We start from the raw sequence: 22929 nt of genomic DNA, 5'->3' as shown, positions 1-22929 counted from the left end.
AAGAAAGAGTGGTGTCTAATAACAATGAGTATTATCCCAGAACTCTAAAAGGAAGAGAATGTATAATGAAATTACCAAGAACGAGCTCTATATAGAATATTTTCCTCCACATATAAGTCACCTATTGCTGTATAATTATAAGAAGTGTCTACATGACCCTTTGTCACTTAATAATATCACGTTTATATACAACTTTCAGTTCTCAAAAGTACTTTGACATCCCCTTTAGTTTTTTATAGTGCTTTTCCTCTGAAAAGGTCCGAGTACTGTATATGGGTTTTGAATATGACTTGCAAAGCAGAGAGAAGGGGGGAGGAGGGGAAGAAGGGGAGAAGGGAGAAACTACACACAAATATTAAAAATTTAATGTGATACGGTGAAATAAGCACAAGTTGAAAGACCTCATTCAAGTCCCAGTGCTGCTGGAAACTAGCTATATGACTACTTCTGAGTCACTTAATTATGTTTTTTAAACTGTAAAGAAAATGCTTTTAACTTAACGTCCATCTTGAATTTGGCTTTTTAAAAATCTAGTACAATTAAACTTTTTTCAAATATTGTATTATAGTAACAACTCAATTAAAGGTATGTCATTTTTTCTTATAGGTACTCCTCCACTTTTGCCTCAATTTGACCTGCAGCCTGGATTACTTGGGTTGTGCACTCAAGATATACTCTGGAGGAAAAGGGAAAGATTTCTTTCTAAATGGGCTGGAGTTCAGCATGTGAAGGAGTTAAGGAATGAGTACATATGAATGCAAAAGATCTGGTCATTCTCAAATCGGGAGCACTGAAGAACTCTGCTTAAACTGAGGGTGGGGGCGTAGGGAGGAGGGGTTGTAACAAAAATTGAGGGAGGCCTTGAGCCGAGGTTTTCAGGTAATAACAGCCTCCACCTTTATTCCCCTCGGTGGACACCACAAGTCTACAGTTCCGGGTTCCAAACCAATCACATCAAGCCACAACAGAGGACTCTGCCTACCCGGGCACTGTTTCAGGACTCCAGAGTGAGATTCACACGACCCCAGCACCTGTCGGCCTCATACACTTTCCAAAAGGAGGGGGTGAGAGGGGAAAGTAGGTCTATTGCCTGTCTTTTTCGATTCAAGCTACCACCTGGTCCAGGAGCTCTCGAATCTGAAACCAGCACCATACTTCGAGGAAAAGGGGAGCTCCTCGCTGCGACCCTCCCACGTATCCTTTTCCCAGGGCTAATTCCCTTGTTTACAGGTCTCAACTTCCGACCGTGTTTTCTCAGGCCTCGGGGACCCCAGGCCTAGAGAGTGGACAGATGTATGCCGAGAATGAAGGCAGCAGGGGAGAGTGCACTCCTCGCCATCGGAGAAAAAGATTCGAAAGCAAAGTAGGGGCAGCTATGTTGTCCCTCAGTGAGGGCGGGAGGCCGTCCCTGTGTCTGTCGAAGGGTATGTCATTCCTTCACTCACCAGGAGCAGCAGGGAGCATCTCAGGTCGGGTAAGGATAGAAAGACGGCAGGATTCATGGTAACGCTGGGATCCGCGGCAGGGGCAGGCGTTGGCTGCTGGGACTGGGCAGTGTCGGGTTGGGTTAGGAAAGGGCTGGGCTCCGGGAGCCGGTGGCAGTGGAGAATTCTCCCTGCCAGCAGCACCTCGTCCTCTCGACCCGGAGCTCTAGCGGCGAGCACCCCGGACGACTTCCAGAGAGGCCTCGCAACCCTCACTTCCGGGTCCTGCCCACCTCGGAGTACATCGGGAAATGTAGTCTTGCACCATTCTTACTGAACATCTCATCTGGCATCCAGAACGCCTTTCCCATAAGGCTCTCGGTCCAGAGTCCTTTGCGCGCGGGGCCCTGTGGGGTAAAAAGGGCGGTGTGAGCTGGTGCACCGCTGTGTTACAGAGGGCGGGAACTACAACTCCCGGGAGACTGTGCGGTCGAGCGTCTTGGGCGGCCTTCCGAGGGGCTCTGTTAGTTTCAGCGCGGTGGCGGGGTTCCAGCCAGATGTAGTGTACTGTCCTGGCGGGAGGGGCGGCCCAGTGTGGGGTCGTGCCTCCTGGAGTCGCCCCCAGGACGTGAGTCCTGGAGGAGGCAAGGGTGAGTAGGAGGGGGCTTGGCTGGGGAGGCTCCGTTCAATCTGCACTGCCTTGGCCTCTTGCCTCAGACTCAGGGCCCACCTGACCTGGGCTGTGGCCCGAGCCTCCATCGCTGACCACCTTGCCTGCTGCCTCTTCTTTCTGCACTAATTTACTGCATTAAAAAGTCGGAGCCATCTCTCAGGGCGTCAGCTAAATAAGTAACTGACTTATCCCTAATTGTCTCTGTGGGTTCGTGTAAGGAGTAGATCTGGGTAGGATGGGTAAGCACGTTGTAAACTGAAGAAGCTCAAGTGTGAGAGTCATTGCTGATAATGCATGGATCTCCTCACAAGGTATTTACAACATTCATTAGCCAAGCAGTTGAGGATCTTAATCTGGCCCCAGTTAGTTCTCGAGCCTCATCTACAAATACCAGCCAGGTCCAGATTTCCCAAATGGTAGCTGGACAATCACTACTTAGTACCCAGGAGGCATTCTGCTTTTTGTGGTTTTCCCTATGTCTCGCCTTTGCTCCAGCTTTGCTGCTGCCTGGAATGGACTTAACCCCTTCCATCTCAACTGTCAATGTCTCAAAACTTCCCAAGCAACCAAACCTTTAATCCTAATCAGAATTACTCTTCCTTTGCTCGTGACTACAGCACCACTAGTTTTGTACAGTTATAATTATTGGAACATTTGTAACACTGGCTTGTTTTATAATTAGTAATGGTGATGATACCTTTGCATTTTATGGCATTTTGTAATTAAAGTGGTTTTGATTCTAGGGAATCACTTTCCCAGGGTGATGAAATTAGATAGGGGCAGAGCCAAGACTTTTAATTAGGTCTCCTGTCTCCTAGTCTAGTGCTCTTCTCTATGCCACTCATCTACCTCTCTGACAGAGGATACAGAGATGGGGAGTTTGAGCAGACACTGAATATGAACACATTACTCCAAGAAATTAGACTTTGATCCTACTTACCCTCAGGACTTAATACTCAGCCTGTAACTTTTCATTCAACATTTACTGAACGCTAACTATACACATACCTGTTGGTGAAATGTATATAACTTGATATAACTGAGATCTAATTTTTAGTGTGTTTTCAAAGAGTATGAAGAGTTTTGGGCATGTTTGTGTATGTGTATGACTCAGATGGGCCTAAAACTGATCACTTAGAATCTAAAATGACATTTTAACTTATTAGAGTTCAGAACAATGCCTAGCACATAGTTGGTACTCAGCTTTTTGAATTAATTAACATAGTCTACTTTTTGCATTTTCATATTTTACAGAAAATCAGAGGTGAGGTAGCATAAGAGCACGCTGCTTATTATTAATAGAACGGGACCTAGAGCATAAGTACAGTTACCCCTCTCCTGTGTTCCCACATCCACCTCTGTTTTGTAGATTCTTTCAAGTCACTTTAATATAATCCTTCATAAGACAGTGGTTTTCTGACATGACGGACACACTCAGACATGACAGAAGTGTCTTACAGTGCCCATATAAAATAAAGACATGAACTAACCTTTACCAAAATTAAGAAAACACTCTCACTCTTAGCATTTGAATCAAAAATCCTTGTCAGTTTCAACAAGTACTAGCTCATCAGTAACAATTAATTTATCTTACAAAACTTACAGATTCTTGGGACTCATGGAGATTGAAGTGATGCTTTTTGGTGAACTCAGAAGAGGGCCTGCCTACCCTTATGACAGCTATTAACCATAGCCAATTAATAGTTGCTTTCTTTAGATAGATATGTATGTTCCAGTTTGCCGTGATCCCTATGACTCCCTATGTTTCTTACACTTTTTAACTTCCTTGGTCCTTGTAGGCATTCAACTTGGAAACTTTGATGTAACACCTTATGTTTAGGAAGAAAGTTTAAGATTACTGATGGAACTACCCCTCTTTCCTTCTCATGAAGTGCTTGAATTTTTGCTGCATTTCTGACAGAATCCAGCTTTTGCTTAAATACTCTTATGATAGAGAACTCATTATTTTCCCATGTAGATAATGTATTTCTAGACAGTTCTAGTAAATCATATCTGAATACCAGTCATTTCCCTTAATGAAAGATGGTTAATCCTGATGATGTAGTATTCCAAGTAGGATCCTAAGGTCATATCTTGAGCTAGGCATGTTTCCTTGATGGACATATGGAGAGAACAAATAAAAATTCCTCCTTTTGTCTGCATGAAAAAGAGAACTAGGTACTTTTTAATTTAGCTCTTAAACCTAGTTAATTCTGACCTAACAATTAAATTCACATCATACCTATTTTGTGGCCTGGTCATCTCCTTAATTCCCAATATTAATTCTAAGGTTTAGTATTATGTGGAATCAAATTAAATTATATTAGCTTAGCAATCAATGTGGTTAAATATCAAGCCTCCTTTTTTTTTTTTTCCTCAGATAGCTCCTGAGAAGGAATCTTAGATGTATCTAACCCTCTTATTTTATAGATGCACAGTTTGTACCAAGAGTCCCCTAATTTGCCACTTTATAACAATTCTAGGACTAGGACTGCAGATTTTTCTAATCCTAGTCACATGTTCTAGTAAATCATATTTATAATATACCCATTTAGAACTGATGAGACAGCTTTCAGAAATGTCTCCTCATGGTTTAAATCATTATTTCAGGTTGCTCCAGTTGTTAAGAAGACTATGAACAGATCAGAGAACTTATTCTTTACTGGTTCCTCATTAACATCTCAAGTTCATGCTGCTGCTATTAATGGAGATAAGGGAGCTCTTCACAGGCTCATTGTAGGTAAGCAGTCCCTGTAAATACAGAAACTTTAAAAATAACTCTTTGTCCTAAAGAAGTTTGTTAACCTTAGTTTTAATTTGCACTGTACTTACACATTTTAATAAAAATATATCATTTACATTTTGTTCCAGAACTTGAACAAGAAAGAAATTAAGTCCTGACACTTAAAAATATGGATTAGAATTAGGTGAAAAGTACTTGAGAAATATCTATGTATTTGGAATTGAACCTGGATATGTACTCTAAGATGCCAAGAGAATTATTTCATCTTTATAATAACAGAGATCTAGAATGACATAGTAAATAATTATCTTTAACATTTACTATATACTGAAAGTACTATAGTTTACAAATAATTTAAATTTTAATGATTTAAAATTGAGTCAATGTTTTTCCTATCATTGATTCAATTGATTGAAATTGAGTCAATGTTCTACCTATCATACATATAGAGAGATAGGTCCATTACAGAAGTTCTAGAAAGGGAGAACGAAGTGAATAAGAGAAAAACAGAACTCAAGGGTACAATGGATAAGAATTTCCCAGAGTTGTAAAACCCACAAATTCACCAGTGAACAAGTCATTAGTCCCAAAGAAAATAAATAAAAGTGTTTTATCTATGATCATTTTACACACCAATGTCTGGTGACATCATGACTGACAACTTGAGCTTTAAAAAAGTCCACACTACTTGAGCTTTCATACCTGTTCCTTCAGAATTTATTTTCATCTTACCTTTGCAGTTTCTTCAGGAATTTCTACCCATACACCCTAACCTCTGGCTAGGCATTCTATTCCCCAGTGTGAGGTGAACTTTTGTCTTTTATGTATACATCTGTTTCCTCTCGTCTTTTCTACCTTCTCCCCTCTTACTCTCTTCTCTTCTAAACAAACTCCTACTTATCTTCAAAGACAGAATCGTTACACCATATGCTGTGAAGATTTCTTTATCAGAGATGTTATCACATGATGCTTCAGCCTCGCCTCAGCTTCCTACATTCACAGTTACTCCCTGGGATTTGACATCTTGAGTACCTCTGAATCATTCATTCACACATTGCACCATCCAATGAAACTCCTTCAATTCCAGTTCACTTGCTAATGAAAACAATACTTTTTCAATAGTTTTTCACTGAGACTTCCGTAATCCATTAACTTCTCCAGTTTAAACTATGAGTCTCCTGTCTTTACCTTCTCCCCTATTCAGTCCTGATTCCATAATCTTATTACTAATCTAGTTCTCTTGGAAAAATTATCTTTTCTCCTCACTTTCTGTTGCATCTGGCTGTTGCAAGCCCCAGTTCTGGATGGACCTAGTCCATCTTCTCTTCCAACCCCTGGACAATTTAACCTGTATGGACAATTGGTAGCACCCTAAATTAATGATTACCCACTTCCAGAAGACACTCAGTACTTTCTGCTCAGAACACATTTTCACATAATAAGTGTTTCATACCTTCTCACTCTACCGAACCTCTCACTGCCAATTCTCCCTCTCTCCATTCTCACCTAACGCTTTATACTTCCTACAGAAAATGAAAACCTTAAATAGGAACACATCTTTCAGCACGATATCTGCAAATCAACCTACTTCTGCACCCATCTTCTCTCTTTCTGCTAAAACAGAGCAAATATCCTTTTCTGTCAAAGGTCATTTTTCTACACATGCTCTGTATTCATTCTATCCCTCCTGTCTTCTCAGGGACCTTACTCCATTTTTTTAAATCTCTGATTACTACATCTTCAACCTTTTCTTCTATTCAATATTCTACCCATCAACATTTAAACATGCTCTGTTGTCTCTATTACTTACAAATCTCTTTCATCCCCCTCTAGGTATTGCCATATTTCTCAACTTTCCTTCCTAAATGTATCAGTGCACAGGCTAAACTGCTATAACAGTGACTTAAATAAGGTAACAGTATATCTCATTCACAAAATAGTACAAAGGTAAGTAGGCAGCCTATGGTGGACAGACATCTCTGCTTCACAAAATCCAGAGATGCTGCTAGGGCATGGCTCTGCCATTCTCAACATGTGGCTGCCATCTCTGGGTCAAAGGCAGATACTTACACTGTAGTCATAGCCCAGCCATCAGGAAGAGAGTGCAGGAAAGCAGTTTGTCACTTAGGAGATGCACTGGACTTAAACACAGAGCCACACCCAGGATAAAAGAGACTGAAAAAAAAGTCTCTCCCTGTACGGCGCCATGCCCAGCTTAAGCTCAGGGTACTCAAAGCATAAAAAGAAAAAATCAGTGAATGGATATGGGGCTAATTATCACTCTATCACCAAAACCAAGCTTCTTGAGCTATCTGTACCCATTGTCCCCACTACTTTACTTCAGTCTACTCTCTTTTATTAAAAGAGAACAAAGCATACCTCTTTATTTTGAAATATTCCTATAAAAAGATATATACGACTTACATGTACAGTTTATCAAATAAATATGAAGCAAACATTCATGTAACCACCACTAGGTCAAGAGACAACATTGTTCCCCCAGGAGCCCTTAATGCATCCTTCCCTGCCCCTTGGAATAGTTGTCTACCTTGACTTTTATGGTAGTAATGACGGTATAGTTTTACCATCTAGGTATAGATCTTAAACACTAGAGTTTCATTCTGCTTCTATGAAATGTTTTTACTAAATGTTCCATGTTTACTTGTACTGAAAGTTGTGTATACAGTTTTGTCATTTTCTTGCACTAAACTCTTCAATTGCTTCTCATCGTATTTGGAATAAACTTTAGAAGTGTACCTATACCTTCCCCTCTCCAACCTCACTTTTCACCACTCCCTTCCAAGAAAAACTTGCTTTCTTTCAGTTTCTCAAACCTGCCAAGCCCTTTTCCATCTCGGGGATTTTGCCTGAAATATCATTCTCCCTATTTTTTATCTGACTAACTCTTACTCATCCTTCAGATCTCAGCGTTCCATTCGCTTCTTCGAAAAGGCCTGTGCTAACCATCCAATCTTAGTGAAACTTGTTCATTGTGTTCTCTATTGGAACTCTGTAGTTTTCTTTCATAATAACTTGTCTCAGATTATAACTGTATATTTATATACATTACTATTTTAATGTCTCTCTTCTGTAATCCAGTAGCCTCCATGAGTATAGACAATGTCTGTATAATTCATCACTATATCCACAAAATCCAACACAATACTTGGCATACGGTACACACATGAGAAATATTTGTTAAATGAATAAATAAATATTACATTCTTTTAAGTGTCTTTCCTTTGAAGAAGTCCGTAATCATCTTGAGGGCCAGGATTAAATGGAAATCAAGTTGAACTGAATTGAGAGGCAGGTGAGGACTAAATTTCAATGGGAAATATTTTTTTTAAGTCAGGATACCTAAGAGAAAATATCTTATAATGTGAATTCTTTATTATTTTAATTAAAAGTATGACCTTCAAAGGAAACAGAATGTGTAGTATGTTGTAAATTAAAAACACTTATATAGGCTTAATTATACTAATTAACCAATACATTATATAATAAATTTGAAATATTCCTATAATATTATATCCCTTCCGAAAAAATCCTTAAAAACAAAATGATGTGAAACCAGTATAAAGATGATAAAAATATTTATAAATTGGTTCCTTATGTTTTTTATCATCTTGTCTCATTACTGACTTTGAGCTGTAACACTGCTCATCTTTTAAGATCTCTGTTGTTGTATCTTTTGTGCAAAAACAGTAATATCTTTGCTCTGTGATATTTCCCAATATTTGTATAGTCCTACTAAAATAACTTACTTAATTTCAGTGTATCTTATATATTCTTTTATGTAACACGTTTCTCTTTTCTAAACTAGTAACATAGTACTACAGATGAATTATATTTTTCTTGAATCTTGCTCACCAACTGCTCAGTGAATTCATTCACTTTAGCATTTTCTATTTTCCTTTCTCTGTTTCCATGGAGAAGTATGTCAGTGATGTGTTTGACTCCATGGAAACAGATGAGCATGTCTTTCTACATACACAACTAATTAAAATCGAACACTTTCTGTGCTGCCCATTGTCCTGGTGGAGGATTAAAGAAGGTTTCCCTGAGCAAGACATAATTTTAGCAGCAATTTTTAGTGTTAAACCTAATACAGTGGATTAATGTTTTAATATAATTCATTACATCTTAGATTCAAATGAATTAGGGCTCAGTCTTGGGCCCTGAAAACATAAACATAGTAAAATTCTTATATGTTATGGTTATCATTTATAGATATGTAGCTTTTCTCTTAATATCAAACCTAAATAATTTGAATATCAGATATACAGTTGATAATAGAATTTCATAGATTCATTTCAATACTGTACAATGTAATGTAATTACTAGAAAGAATATGGAGTTTCGAGTCAGATAAACCTGAATTTTCAGTTCTGGCTTTATCATTTATTACTGTATTACCTTGGCTAAGCCACATAATCTTTTTGAAGCTCAGTTTCCTCGTCTGCAAAGTATAGATTATCATACTCTGCTTATGTGAGAATTAGATAATGACTCTAAAACATCTAGTATGACTATCGTTAATATTACTGTATTGTATATTTGAAAGTTGCTAAGAAAGTAGATATTAAAAGTTCACATCGCAAGAAAAAAAATGGTAACAATATGGTCATGGATGTTAACTAGACTTACTGTAATCATTTGGCAGTATGTACAAATAGCAAGTCATGTTCTACACCTAAAACCAATATATTACATGCTGATTATATCTTTTAGAAAATCCACCATGACACCTGACACATAGTAGACAATAAATAGGGCCTTATTATTATTATCTTTATGTCAGATTGGACTTCCGGTAAAATAATCAAGTCTTACATAGTTGTAGAAATGTTTTAAAATGAAAATGCACTAAATGCAGCAACAACAAAATACGATTTTTTTTTTTTTTTGTAAAAGCCAAACTAAATTGTTCATAAATATGCATAGTGTGTAATCGTTGATATTGTCATTACTGCTAATGGTGTTTGGGGTTACTGGCACTGGTTGAATGACCAGGCAGCACCATTCTGTTTCTCCCATAACTTTTGTTCTCCTATACATGTTCTGAGCAAGTATAGGTCTCTATGACTCATGTTCCCTCTTTGTTTACGACATCCCCCAAACACAGTAGTTAGGTATGGCAAGGCTCGTAAGTTGTACAGTAGTGGCATCATTTCAGGATACCTCCTCCTTTACCTCTACCATGACCTTGAATGTTAGTGTCACTAAGTGTTTTATAAATGCTTTCTTAAAATACATATGCGTGTATCAGTATACTTAACATGTATATGCATTCATAATAATAATAGTAATAAAATTAGCCAGCATTTATAAATTTAAATTATATGTGCTAGGCACTGTATTAAATGTTTAGCAACTCAATAACTCATTCAGTAGTAAAATACTACAAAGGGTTTGGGGTACTACTATTCTCATTTCATTCATGAGGAACCTGAGGCATAGAGATTAAGTTACTTCTCTAATTAGTAGCAGAACTAAAATTGATGCCTGGAAGTTAGATTCCAAAGCCTGAGCTTTTAAATAATAACTATGAGGCTATTTCTGCATACATAAGCATATTCATATGTATGAATGTATAGAGAAAGAGAGAAAAGAAAGCTGATTAGGTCTAAACCTTGACCAGTGAACTTAATGGTTATCTAGATTGGAATTTTCTTAACTTTTTTTGTGCTACAGGTCCTTTTGGCAATCTGGTAAAGCTTATAGACCTCTCCTCAAAAATGTGTTTTTAAGAGCTTAAATATAATATATAGGAATCCAAAGAAAATCAGCTACATCGAAATACGGTTATTAAAGTATTTTCAAATTATGATATAGCAGTATACCTGCAATCACTTTTTATTCACACATTAAGTAGCAAAATCTAATGACAGATCTAAAAATTTTGGTAATTTCAAAATAGCAATAAGTGTAAATAATATTTTATGATTCCACAACAATTATGAGGGAGTATGTAAAAATATTTTTATAAAATCTCAAGTTCCCTCAAAATATATGTTCCATGTTATTATTATTTTTATTTTATATGTTAAGATACTGAGATTTAAATGTTAAGAAATTCAGTTGCAAAGCTAAGAACTGCAAAGTTGAGAGCTAAACCAAATCTTTTGATTACGAACTCTATGTTCTTTCCATTGTTCACATGTTGACTTTATAACACTAAGCAAATATTTTTTAAATGACCATAAATGCCTTCCCAAGAATGTGACGAAAGAAGTGACATAAGAAGTGGGTGAAAGCAGAGGAAATGCATCATTGATGCCACACAAAGGTAACATTTCAGAACAAGCAAATAAGATATCAATAGAGATATCAATATCAATGCTGGATTTGCTTGTGTTGGAGAGTATGATGCCATAGCTATTGTGTAGACTAGCACAGTGGTCACTACAAGGGACAGTCATTTCCTATAACTGCTAGAGTTGGAACCCTGATTTTCACACATACCAGTCCATTAACCATACAGACTCTTCTGCTTCAACTAACCTTTAACTGAATGCAGTAGGGCAATGGTTTTCCAGTCCTGGTTCCGGCTTAGTTTTCTGAGCTACGCTCAGGCTGAGCATATGCAGAACGCCAGCTCCAGTTAAGCAAGCACCAATTGGTCATGGATTAGAGGCTATCTCTACAGTTGCCGGAATAATTAAAACAACGCAGCACACTAGCCAGCTGCTTTCTTTATTAGCTGTTCCTGATAGGAATGCTAATTTAAGTGCACTGCCATCCAGTGAATATTAGTTTACATCGTAAGTCCTATACCTGCACATGTGGTTACCAAACCCTTCCTAACAATAAATCGTTACACCGGAGCATCAAAATAGGTTAATGTGTAGGCTGGATAGGTATGGCCGAATTTTAGAATTGAGGAAACTAAGAAGCAGGGTAGGGTAGGTAGATAAAGGCCTCTCTCAGTTAGCCAGGAAGTTCAGAACTTGATAGGATCCTCATTACTGAGAAACTAGCCATAAAGCCACTGTCTCCCTACAGCACCTCTAACAGAACCGAAGGGAGGCCGAATGCTGCTTTTTCTAATCATTTCTAGGGGATACATGCCTTCAATTTCCTCAAATACACACATTTTTCCTTATAGGCACAACATATTGAATGGTGGTGACCTAACCCAACTAAATCTTCTCTGTTGGGAAGTATAAATACCAATTATACAAAAAACAAAGTATGTCAGGTATTGAAGAGAAGGTTGAAGTTTCCCTGTGTGTTACAGCAGACTTGGGAAAAGCATAACAATTGTTCTAAAGTTCTGTGTCCTAGAAGATGGAGTTACCCATTAACCCCATGGTACTGACTTCACTTTGGGCCTGAGAGGTCTAATCAGTTAGGATTATCACAGTGTGTGGTGATTGCCTCCATTTCCCAGCATTTGTTCTGTGACCACAGTTCCTAAATCCTTTCCCTTACTAAAGCTTCCTAGGAGGAATCACACTCTAGGGGAAAATTATAATGCGAATTACCGTCATCTTGCTAATACCAGGTATTACTTTTTGCTTAGCATGAACAAATAAGATGCTGGTAGAGAGTTGTTTAATAATGAAAGACAACTAGAGACTAGCCTTGTTAAAGCATATTCTCTGTAAGTATCATTCTGGCTCCAGAAGGGCTCAAACGATAAAAGAAACATTCTCTATTTATAATACATTTCAGTTCTTTACATGAGTTTGGGTTTAAATGAGTCTTTATCTATAAATGCAGTGATAAAATCTCTGGAATCTTCAGGATTAAATAACAGGGTCCCTTATGGAGAGAATGATACCTAGCACTGTTTTACCACTCACAAGACTTTTGCACAGGGGCTTCTATTATCACATATGTTGAATCAACTGTAAAACTTGCCTCCATCTTCAAAACCAAGATTTTGAAAAAGAAAACCTGCCTCCTCCAGAAGTTATACACAATTTGAATATGTTTGTAAGGCTCTTTTAAATTTTAAGAGCAATGACCTTTCTTGCTTTATTACCAGGATACATGGAAACATGGATTAGCGGTGAGTTATTTGAAAAGCTATAAAGCATTTCTGGGTCCCAATATACCTGAGATTTAAATGTATATTGAAATATTTAGAACTAAACTGTAATTTAGTTTCAGGCACAAAACAGCTCAGATAGAAGTGTAACACCTTCTCTTTCTTCATTTAACATTTCTCCAAAGGAAATATTTCATTTGGCCGGTTTTCCTCTCCTGTTAGCAGGGTTCATGTCAAAACATCTTGGAAGTAACTGGCTTCCCTCATGCTCAACACATATATGATTACCCTCAGCTAGTATAGTCTACCCTGATCATTGTCTGTGATATAAGTAGCTATAATATTTTTTGTTGTTGTTATTCTTGTTAAGTTTGTTGAGGTATAATACATTAAATACTGCAGATTTCGCCATTATAATGTACAGTTATTTAATTTTAACAAATACATAGTTATGTAATCACCACCACCACAAGATATTGAACAGTTCCATCATATCCAAGAATTCCCATGTCCCTTTATGCCTCCCTGCATCTCAGCCCCTGGTAACCGCTGCTCCATTTTTAATCCCTATAGTTTTACCTTTTCCAGAATGCCTTGTAAGTGAATCATACAATATGTGTACTTTTTAAGACTGAGTTCTTAACTTAGCATATTGCATTGAAATTTTTTCCCCTTTCGTTGAATGAATCCCTAATTTATTTCTTTTTATTGCCAAACAATATTCTATTGTATGGATGAACTATAGACTCTTTTGTTCTCCGTTTCAGGGACAACTGAGATGTTTCTAGTTTTTAGCAATTATAAATAGAATTTCCAAAAACATCCACATACAGGTTTTTATGTGAACATAAGTTTTCATGCTTCTGTTTCCCCTGGATAAGCATCTAGAAGAGAAATTATTGGGCCATGTAGTAAGTGTATATTTAATAAGATACTGGCAGTTTTCCATAGTGGCCCATTTTGTATTCCTATCAGTGATGTCTGAGAGTTCTAGTTTTTTTTTTTTTTTTTTTTTAACATCCTCACCGGCATTTGGTATTGTCAGGCTTGTTTTTGGTTTTGTTGTTTTAGCCATTTTAATAGATTTGTGGTCTGAGTTTGCATTTTCCTGTGTATTAATGATGTTGAGCATTTTTTCATATGCTTATTTGGTGAAATGTCTATTCAGACTTTTGGACCATCCTTTAATTTCATTATCTGTCTTTTTATTATCCACTTGTAAGAAGTCTTTATTATGGATAAAAAGACTCTATAAGATACATGTTTTGAAAATATTTCCTCCCAATTTGTGTCTTGTCTTTTTATTTTCTTAACAGTGTCTTTCAAACAGAGTTTTTAATTTGGATAAAATCCAATTTATCAGTTTTTTAGTGGCTTGTTCTTTGGTTTCATATCTAAGAAATCTTTACCTAACCCAAGGTTACAGAGATTTTTCATTTTTGTTTGTTTTTAAAACTTTTATGTAGTTCTGGAGGTTTTACATTTAAATTTATGATTGATTTTGAGATAATTTTTGTTATGGTGAAAAGTATAGGTTAAGAGTTTTGAGTTTGTTTGTTTTTTTCTTTGACTTTGTATATGGATTCTAATTTTTCCAGCATCATTTATATAAAAGACTATGCATTTGTGTGCCTTTGCACCTTTGCCAAAAATCAGTTGATCAGATATAGGTCTATTTCTGTACTCTCAATTCTGTATTATTGATCTGCATATCTATTTATTTTGCCATTTCACTTAAATTATGAATTTATGGGCATGAAATTGTTTATTGTTTATAATCTCTTATTTTTCCTTTAAAGACTGCAGGCTCTGTGGTGATATTCCCACTTTCATTCCTGATATTATAAATGTCTGTATACTTGTTTTTAAGTTCAACTGATCAGAGATGTATCAATTTTACTGATGTTGTCCAAGAACCAACTTTTAGCATCATTGATTTTTCTCTAGTGTTTTTCCCATTTTAATTTCATTGATCTCTGCTCTTATCTTTATTATGTCCTTCCTTTGGGGTCAAATTTGCTCTGCTTTTGTTAGTGTCCTAAGTAAGAAGCATAAATCATTGATTTGAAACTTCTATTTTTATACAAGTATTCAGTGTTATCTATTTCCTTCTAAGCCCTCCTCATGTATAGAGTAGGAACAGTATTTTTATTTTCATTTATTTAACTGTTTTTTAATTTCCCTTGAGATTTTCTCACAGACCTATGGATTATCTATGTGTTAATCTCCAAATATTCAGTGATTTTTCCATTATCTTTCTGTTATTGATTTCTAGTTTAATTACATTATTTCAGAGAGCATACTTTGTATGACTTTACTTCTTTAAAATTGTTCGTTTATTTTATGACCCAACATATGGTCTATTTTGGTGAATGTCCCATGGGTGTTTTAAAAGACTGTATATGGCTGTTGCTGGGTGAGATGTTCAGTAAATATCAGTTATATTCTGCTGTTTTATGGTGATATTCAGTTATTCTCTATCCCTGCTGATTTTCATTTTAGTGGCTCAAGCAATTATTGAAAGAGTGGTGTTGAAGTTACCAACTATAATTGTGAAATTTTCAAGTATTTCTTACGATTCTATCAGTTTCTGCTGCGTGTGTTTTGCAGCTTTGTGTTTTGGTACATACACATTTAGTATTGTTATAGTGAATTGATCCTTTTATCATTATATAACGTTTCTCTTTGTCCCTGGCAATTGTCTTTGCTTAGAAGTCTACTTTAGCAGATATTAATATAATCACCCTAGCTTTCTTTTGATTGGTGTTTATATGGTTTATCTGTGCTCATTCTTTTACTCTTGACCTACTTATATTTCAAGAGTGTGTCTTATAAATAGCATATAGTTGGGTCCTCTTTTTAAAATCCATCTCTGTTTTTTTATTGGTGTGTTTATATCATTTACCTTTAATTATTAACGTTAGGATTTAAGATTTTTAATTTATTATTTGTTTACTGTTTATTCCCTCTGTTTTTCATTTCTCTTTTTTTCCTTTCCCATCTTCCTTTGCATTTCTTGAATGTCTTAGTATTCCATTTTAATTTATATGTAGTGGAGCTTTTTGTAACCACTTTTATTGAGATTCGCTATAGATACATGCCATGTAACTCATCAATTTATAGTGTACAATTCACAGAGTTGTACAAACATTACGATTGATTTTAGAATGATTTCATTACCCCCAAAAGAAACCCTGTACCTTTTCTACGACTCTTTAAATACTGCTCTGCCCCACCACCTCCCCCCTCTCCCAGCCCCAGGCAAGCACTGGTTGTAGAATTCCAGGTCTACAGCTCTCTCCCAACCCCAGCACTTGAAAAATGTTCTGCTATTGTCTCTGGCTCTATAGTTTCTCAATAGAAATATACTGTAATTTCAATTGTTGTTCCCCGATAGATAATGTGTTGTTTCTCTCTGCTGCTTTCATGATTTTTTTCCTTTATCTTTAGTTTTCAAAAATTTGATTATGACTAACTCAGCATGGATTTCTTTGGGTTTATTCTATTTGAGCTTTACTCAGCTTCCTAAATTTGTAGATTTGTGTCTTTCACCAAATTTAGGCCCATTTCCAGCCATTGTTCTTTCAAATATATTTTCAGCCCTTCATTCTTTTTTCTCTCTTTCTGTGATGGCATGAATGGTCGATACTTCCTATTGTCCCACAGAGCCCTAAGACTGTCGATTCCTTTTGTTTATATATTTTCTGTAAGTTGTTCAGATTGACTAATTTCTGTTGGTCTGCATAAAGTTCAGTGATCCTTTCCTCTGTCATCTCCATTTTGCTATGAGCCTGTTCAGTGAATTTTTTATCTCGGTTCCTTTTCTTTTTTGGTTATTTACTTCTTTATTGAATGTTTATAACTCTGAAATTTTCATTTGGTTCATCTTTATGTTTTCTCTTTCTTTGCCAAGACTTTTTATTTTTCCATTTGTCTCAAGAGTGTTCGTAGTTGCTTGTTGGGTCATTTTTATCATAGTTGCTTTAAAATCTGTGTCAGATAATTCTAATATCCGTACATCAAAGTGTTGGTGCCTGTTGATTGTCTTTTCTTGGTTAAGTAAATATTTTCCTGGCTCTTGGTTTGTCTAGTAATTTTGTATTATATCGTAGACATTTTGTGTATTATGAGACTCTGCATCCTATTTAAATCTACTATGTTAATAGACTGACAATCTATTTAGGTTTTTAATGAACATTTTGTTCCAATTTTTTGGACTTTAATTCAAACGTCTAATTATTTTTCTGAGCTCTTGCAAGCCTCTTCTATTCTATCCCACTTCTGTGCTAACCAGGCCAATTTAGAACCTGGGCAGTATTCTACACAGAATTTAAATCTTAGAGATTTTACTATTTTGGTTCTGGTCAGTTTAACATATGAGCTGCTCAGACTTCATGCATCTATTTAAGAATTGCTTTCTCCAGCTTCTTTCTCTCCATAATACTTCCCCATTATCTAGTTGGAAAGGTATAAGATACCACCTCATTGCTATTCTTTGCTTAATTCAGGGTACAGTGGTTCATAGGGCTCCTTGCCACAGCCTCTGAAGTACCCAGCTGGATAAAAGGAGTTGAAATTTCTTTTGTTGTATGTGCTTTGAGTAGAGCAGGTATGATCAAGAGAGTTCACTCCTGCAGGGCTCCTCTTCCCAATCTTTTGACTGGAGAGAGTGACATAATTTTGTGTCTGTGCCCATTGGTGTTTGTGGTAGACTTCTTTTAACACCCATGCTGGCTATACAGAAGAGGCAAAAAAATGAAAACAAAAAACCTTCAAGCAACTCACCATCAGGTTGTTTCTGGAGTTTCATAGTTTCATAGCCAGTCTACCTTTTCTCCACCTTTCACATATTTTGCCTGGAATGTTTAGTTGTACTTAGCAGGATTAGGGTAGTATGCACTTGCTCCATATTGTCTAAAATGGAAAACTAACTATGATTCATTTTCATCTCTCTCAATACCATACCAAAACATACATTGCCTAGGGTATGGTCTGCACTAAGTATTTGTTGGCAAAAGAAAGGAGTGAGGGAGGAAAATAAGTAGTTTCATATCTCAAAATGGTAATTTAGCATAACATAGTAGTTAAGATATGGTCAACAATCATTTTGAATGGTAGCTTCACTACCCCATATCAGTGTAATATAAACAAGTTACTTAACTTCTCTGAGTCTCAGTTTCCTATAATAAAGGGTTGGTAACACTAACTCACAGGGTAAGTAAAAATAAGATAATGTGTTTAATGCATTTAGCACAGTGCTTGACAACAAACAGTAAATGTAGTTCCTAATCATAATAGTAATAGCAACAGTCATCAAATATCACTATTTCTTATACTCACAGGAAACTCTGCCCTTAAAGACAAAGAAGATCAATTTGGAAGAACACCACTCATGTATTGTGTGTTGGCTGACAGACTGGATTGTGCAGATGCTCTCCTGAAGGCAGGAGCAGATGTCAACAAAACTGACCATAGCCGGAGAACAGCCCTCCATCTTGCAGCTCAAAAGGTGAGATGTAAAATTACTTTGAGGCATAAACTTTTTGCATGTTATTTGTTAGTTGGTTAATACAACTGTTCAATGGACAGATGATAAAGAAATCAGAAGTATATGACTCTTAGTTTCATGTGTTTCCCCTAAAAACAGTCTTTAAACTGCAGATAGTAAAGCACAAATAACCCTCAGTGGCTACTTTCATGTATCCAACTTCTTCAAACAATAGTATTTATTTTATAATCTAAGGTTAAGTCTCGGAAAAGGAATCAAAATTATGTGCACAATATGGTTAAACTATAATACAAATCAATTTCTGCATGAGAAAAAGCAAAGACCAAAAAACTAAAACCCATTAAGATGTTAACAGTTTAAATATTGGGAATATATATGAATTCTTGTACCTTTTCACTGTTTAAAAATTTTCCTTACTGAGTATTACTTTTAAAAATCCGTAATCTCTCTTAAAATAAGTGGCATTAGGGAGCATAAAAGCAATTTATTATCTGAACGTATTTTCAACTTTTTAAAAATCTGAAACTACTGCCAATTTATATGACTTCAAGTTTTAAAGTCAATAAAATGGGAGGCTTCTAAATTTATTTAAAGACTTATTTACCTGAAAATTATTTCCAACTATAAAATTTCAATCTGTAAAATATATAGCTGGTGTATGATATTTTTATTTTTGTTATCTTAGATTTATGGTTTTGGTTTTGTTTTTGTTTTGTTTTGTTTTTGAGGAAAAAAGCAATGAAAATTAGGTAGATCCAGCAGAAACTATTAGAGTTATTTCCCATTTAAAAATATGAACCAGATATAGCATGTTAATTGAGGGTTAGAAAAATACCTTTTCATTATTTGAATACATGAAAAGAGACTGACATTAAGCTATACTACTCAATATGCTAGTTATATGCTCCTATCAGTTAGGTCTCTCAGGTTATTTCTAAAGTTATTGCTCTTGATTTGCTTTTCATTATAGTAACTTTTTTTAAATCTCTCTCATTGTCAATCTCTCATTTAACTACAGCTTGAGTATCTATAACCTTTTACCTAGGCTTGTCAGCTGTTAAAAATTATTCACTAGGGAAGGGTAACTCTATTTAACTTGTTATCATGAAAAAGTAAACATTTCAGATTAGGAATAGCCCCAATAGTAAGAATTTGATAGTTCGATTTTTTTTCTTTTGATTCATTTAGGTTTAAAACTCAACTTCAAAAATGTAGGTTGGAGGAACCTAATTAATATCAGCAGATCATGTGGGAAAAAATGAGGATTTAAGTTGATAAGCCAACAGTGCGACAGTTTTGTAGACATGTAATATGAAAAAGGTTGGGAGAAGGGGAGTGCCCAACCAGACATGCTAGCTCTAAGTCTCTTCGCAAAATGCAGTGCATTGTTTTCTTTTACTTTTTGTTTCTCCTTTATTTTTGTTAATTGTGATTTTTTTTTTTTAGTGTCAAGGAAAAAATAGAACTATGATTTACATGTCACAATTTAAATAACTGATCTCATAAATAGCAAGTTTCAAGTTTCATGATAGTTATGCATTTCCCCCTGTCTCTCTGTTGCAGTTTGTTTTTCTGTGTTTGCCAAAAGCAGTAATATATCTTTAGGATATACTAGCATTAGTAGAATTTTCAGAACAAGTGAGGTAATAATTCTTTAGTACTCTGTCTGTCCAGATCAAACCTGGGTGTTGAGTGTGATTTAGTGCTTCATACAAAAGCACTATTATTAAGAAATCAAGGTAGTATACAGCAGGCAGGAGCAAGATGGTGAAGGATATAGAAATAATTTTGAAAGAATAGTTGGAGATGACATGTCCCAGGTCTGTAGCAAACCCTGACTCCGAGCAGACACAAGCACAAATTCTTTTTAGAGAAAACACCTTCACCTTAACCGTCTATGATTCTCTACATTGAAATAAATCAAACATGATTTCACAGTGAAACACATGAGGAAGCAATCTACCATGAGTGAGAGCAGAAACAATGAGCAGATTTATTCCATCAAAAATATCAGATATTGGCATCATTAAAAACAATATAAAATAACCATTGATGGAATGTTTAAAGATATAAAAGAAGTCAGAAAAATGAGCAACCCATAAAAGACTTTTATAACTAGGCATAAGTTCTGGCCATGACCACTTATTTTAGAATAGCCATCTGCCAAAAACATCTCCAAAAACTGAACAAAATATATAAAGTACATTGTTTGATGGCATTGTGAACAATCAGTATAGGCAGGATCTAAGAAACTACAATCATTCAGAGAAGGAAAGCATGTGAAATTGGCTCCACATTCATCCTGCCTTTTTCCTTAAAGGCATTTTCCAAATTGGAATCCAAAGGAATACAACCCTAGCAGGAAGTAGGCTTAGAAACCTGATAGAGTTTGGAGTTAGCAGTGGCTGGAACTTAAAGGGCAAAATCCTGGAGAGAAGGGGACTACAGAGAAGGAACCCAAAAATCTGGGTACAGATTCCTTGCAAATCGTTAGCAGATTCCTAAACTGTGCTTTTATAGAGCAAGGCTCTCAGAAACCCAGTAGTGTACAACAGTAAAGAGCTAAATAGAGATAGTTTGAAAATTATCCTATATTTTTTTCCTATTGAAGTTTTTTTAATATATAACAACTACATTTTTGTATAGGGATCCATTCTCATTTTAAAATATATGCATAACTAGTTTTCCCAAGACAACCTAGTTCATTCATTTTTAACCATTTATTATCTTATGTGGGCCAATGCCAGGTTTTTGTACTGAGTACTTCCTATGCTTTTTTTTTTTGTAAGTTATATATTTTTAAATGAAGGGTCCTGATACTAGGGAGACACTTAGGAAATATGAAAATAAAAGTTACACAATTAAAGTACTTCAGAGGGACTAATATGGCAACTAAAGCTTCTTTGAAAGAGAAAGAGAGTAGAGGTACATAGAAAGTTATTATGGTTCAGGTTTGTAGACAGGAGGAGTCGTATCCAATAGATATATTGTGGAGGTAGAGCTGTTCATTCAGTAAGTAGTTGCCGAATGTCTATGTAGTCGTGACTATAGACCTAGAGAGAATATAAAAACAGAATCATATATGTGTATTATAAATAAGTACCATCGGTACTGATCCCTATTAAACTTTATTTCTCTTTGTTTAGTGAGCTTCTCTGATATCTCAGATATCAAGTATTGCCTATCCATTTAATTCTGTTATGTGTGAGTTCAGAAGTGTGCAATTTATGTAATCAATACTCATGTATGTGCAGGTACATGCATTCATTCAATGTATGTTAAAACTGTTACTGTGAAATGGGTACTGTGCTAGGCCTTGGAATGCAAAGGTGAAAGACATGATTCTGCTCTTAAACTGCTTATGTAGAACCTGGATAAAGATATTAAGTGAACATTAAAGCTGGCCTATAAACCTAACAATGCCTAAGTGTTTTATAAAATATTGCCATAACATGTAAATAGTCAGTTATTATTATTGACTTGAAAATCAGTCATTCTCCTATGTTATTTATTATGCTTGTGTGTGTGTGTTAGTGAACTATATTAAGTTATCTTTCTTGAGGTTGGTTAGTAGGAAAAACTTGTGTTCCCATAGTATTTTGTTCATGTCTCTACTAGAGCCCATTATCTTATATTGTAATCATTGCTTACTTGTCTTCTTTCCCACAAGATTGGAGCTCCAGGAGAAAACCTTGTATTATTTATTTTTGAAACTCCCAAAATATAACACAGTATCTGACATGTCTTAGTTGAGTGAATGAATACATATTATGTTACATATGTAGAAAGTCATTATTAATACAAATCTTAGGCATTTTGTTTATTAGAAACATTTATCCACTTTCAAAATACATATATGGGAAAATCTTATTGAACCGTGGTGAGTGGCTTAGTTTTGGTTTTTTTTGACACATATTCACTTTTCTGGAAACAAATTGCTGTTAACCCAAGCAGCTAAGGAAATGGTACCCACAGGAATAAAATAAATCTCAATACACTGAACATCTGTACCTAATTTGTTTTTCATTTAGTACCCTCAGTTTAATCCAAGAAAGCAATCAGTCATACCTTTTCTGTGTTTCTCACCAAAGATATCTAATTGTTAAAAATGTTTTGCTCCAGGGAAGCTACTATTTCTCTGATTTCCACAGATATATTTATTTGTTAATAAGGATAAAAGCTTTAGCAATCTTACTAAATGTTCATACTTATGCATTTTTAATCATCTAGGAGGTTATTAATTTGGCTTCAAAGATTAAGACTACTCACTTTGAAAAATTGTGTCACGTTAAATGCAAAAGTTAAAGAAGCTTCAGGCTACGGTTGTGTTTTTTTTTTTTTTTAAACAAACAAAACTTCCTATTTATCAATGAAAACTGAGTATTAACTTCAGTTTTCATAATATGTTGTTTCCATGTTAATGATTTACAAAAAATGAAGGAGAAGAGTAGAATACCTCTGAAACTTTTCAGGAAAACTTAATAGCATTTAACAGTATTAGGTTTCCTTATTTTACACACACATTTACACACTAAACAATCCACACTCCAATCCCTTTCAACTCTATATTTCATATTCCCC

The 22929-nt window shown here is 35.6% G+C and overlaps 2 protein-coding genes across 6 annotated transcripts in view; one reads left to right on the top strand and one right to left on the bottom strand.

Annotated features, from left to right (window-relative positions):
- The window catches only part of ERP44 (endoplasmic reticulum protein 44), a 67555-nt gene extending 65858 nt beyond the window's left edge, over positions 1 to 1697 (bottom strand). Inside the window, exon 1 of the mRNA XM_016162586.2 lies at positions 1446 to 1697. Coding sequence (XP_016018072.1) covers positions 1446 to 1502 — 57 coding nt within the window. The 5' untranslated portion in view covers positions 1503 to 1697. The remainder of the gene's footprint in view (positions 1 to 1445) is intronic.
- Positions 1698 to 1874: 177 nt separating this feature from the next.
- Positions 1875 to 22929, top strand: part of INVS (inversin) — a 112227-nt gene continuing 91172 nt past the window's right edge. The window contains exons 1-4 of one of the 5 annotated variants that reach the window (XM_016162576.2): positions 1875 to 2074; positions 3703 to 3818; positions 4708 to 4837; positions 18182 to 18348. In XM_016162576.2, coding sequence (XP_016018062.2) covers positions 4732 to 4837; positions 18182 to 18348 — 273 coding nt within the window. In that variant the 5' untranslated portion in view covers positions 1875 to 2074; positions 3703 to 3818; positions 4708 to 4731. Of the gene's footprint in view, positions 2075 to 2097; positions 2409 to 3702; positions 3819 to 4707; positions 4838 to 18181; positions 18349 to 22929 lie in introns of those variants that run through there. The other 4 variants (XM_016162575.2, XM_016162574.2, XM_036238793.1 and 1 more) reach the window with 4 other exon arrangements.

The sequence above is a fragment of the Rousettus aegyptiacus genome, unplaced genomic scaffold (genome assembly GCF_014176215.1).
Source record: "Rousettus aegyptiacus isolate mRouAeg1 unplaced genomic scaffold, mRouAeg1.p scaffold_m13_p_3, whole genome shotgun sequence".
Classification (NCBI taxonomy): Eukaryota; Metazoa; Chordata; class Mammalia; order Chiroptera; family Pteropodidae; genus Rousettus; species Rousettus aegyptiacus.
This window is presented reverse-complemented; position numbering and strand designations above follow the sequence as displayed.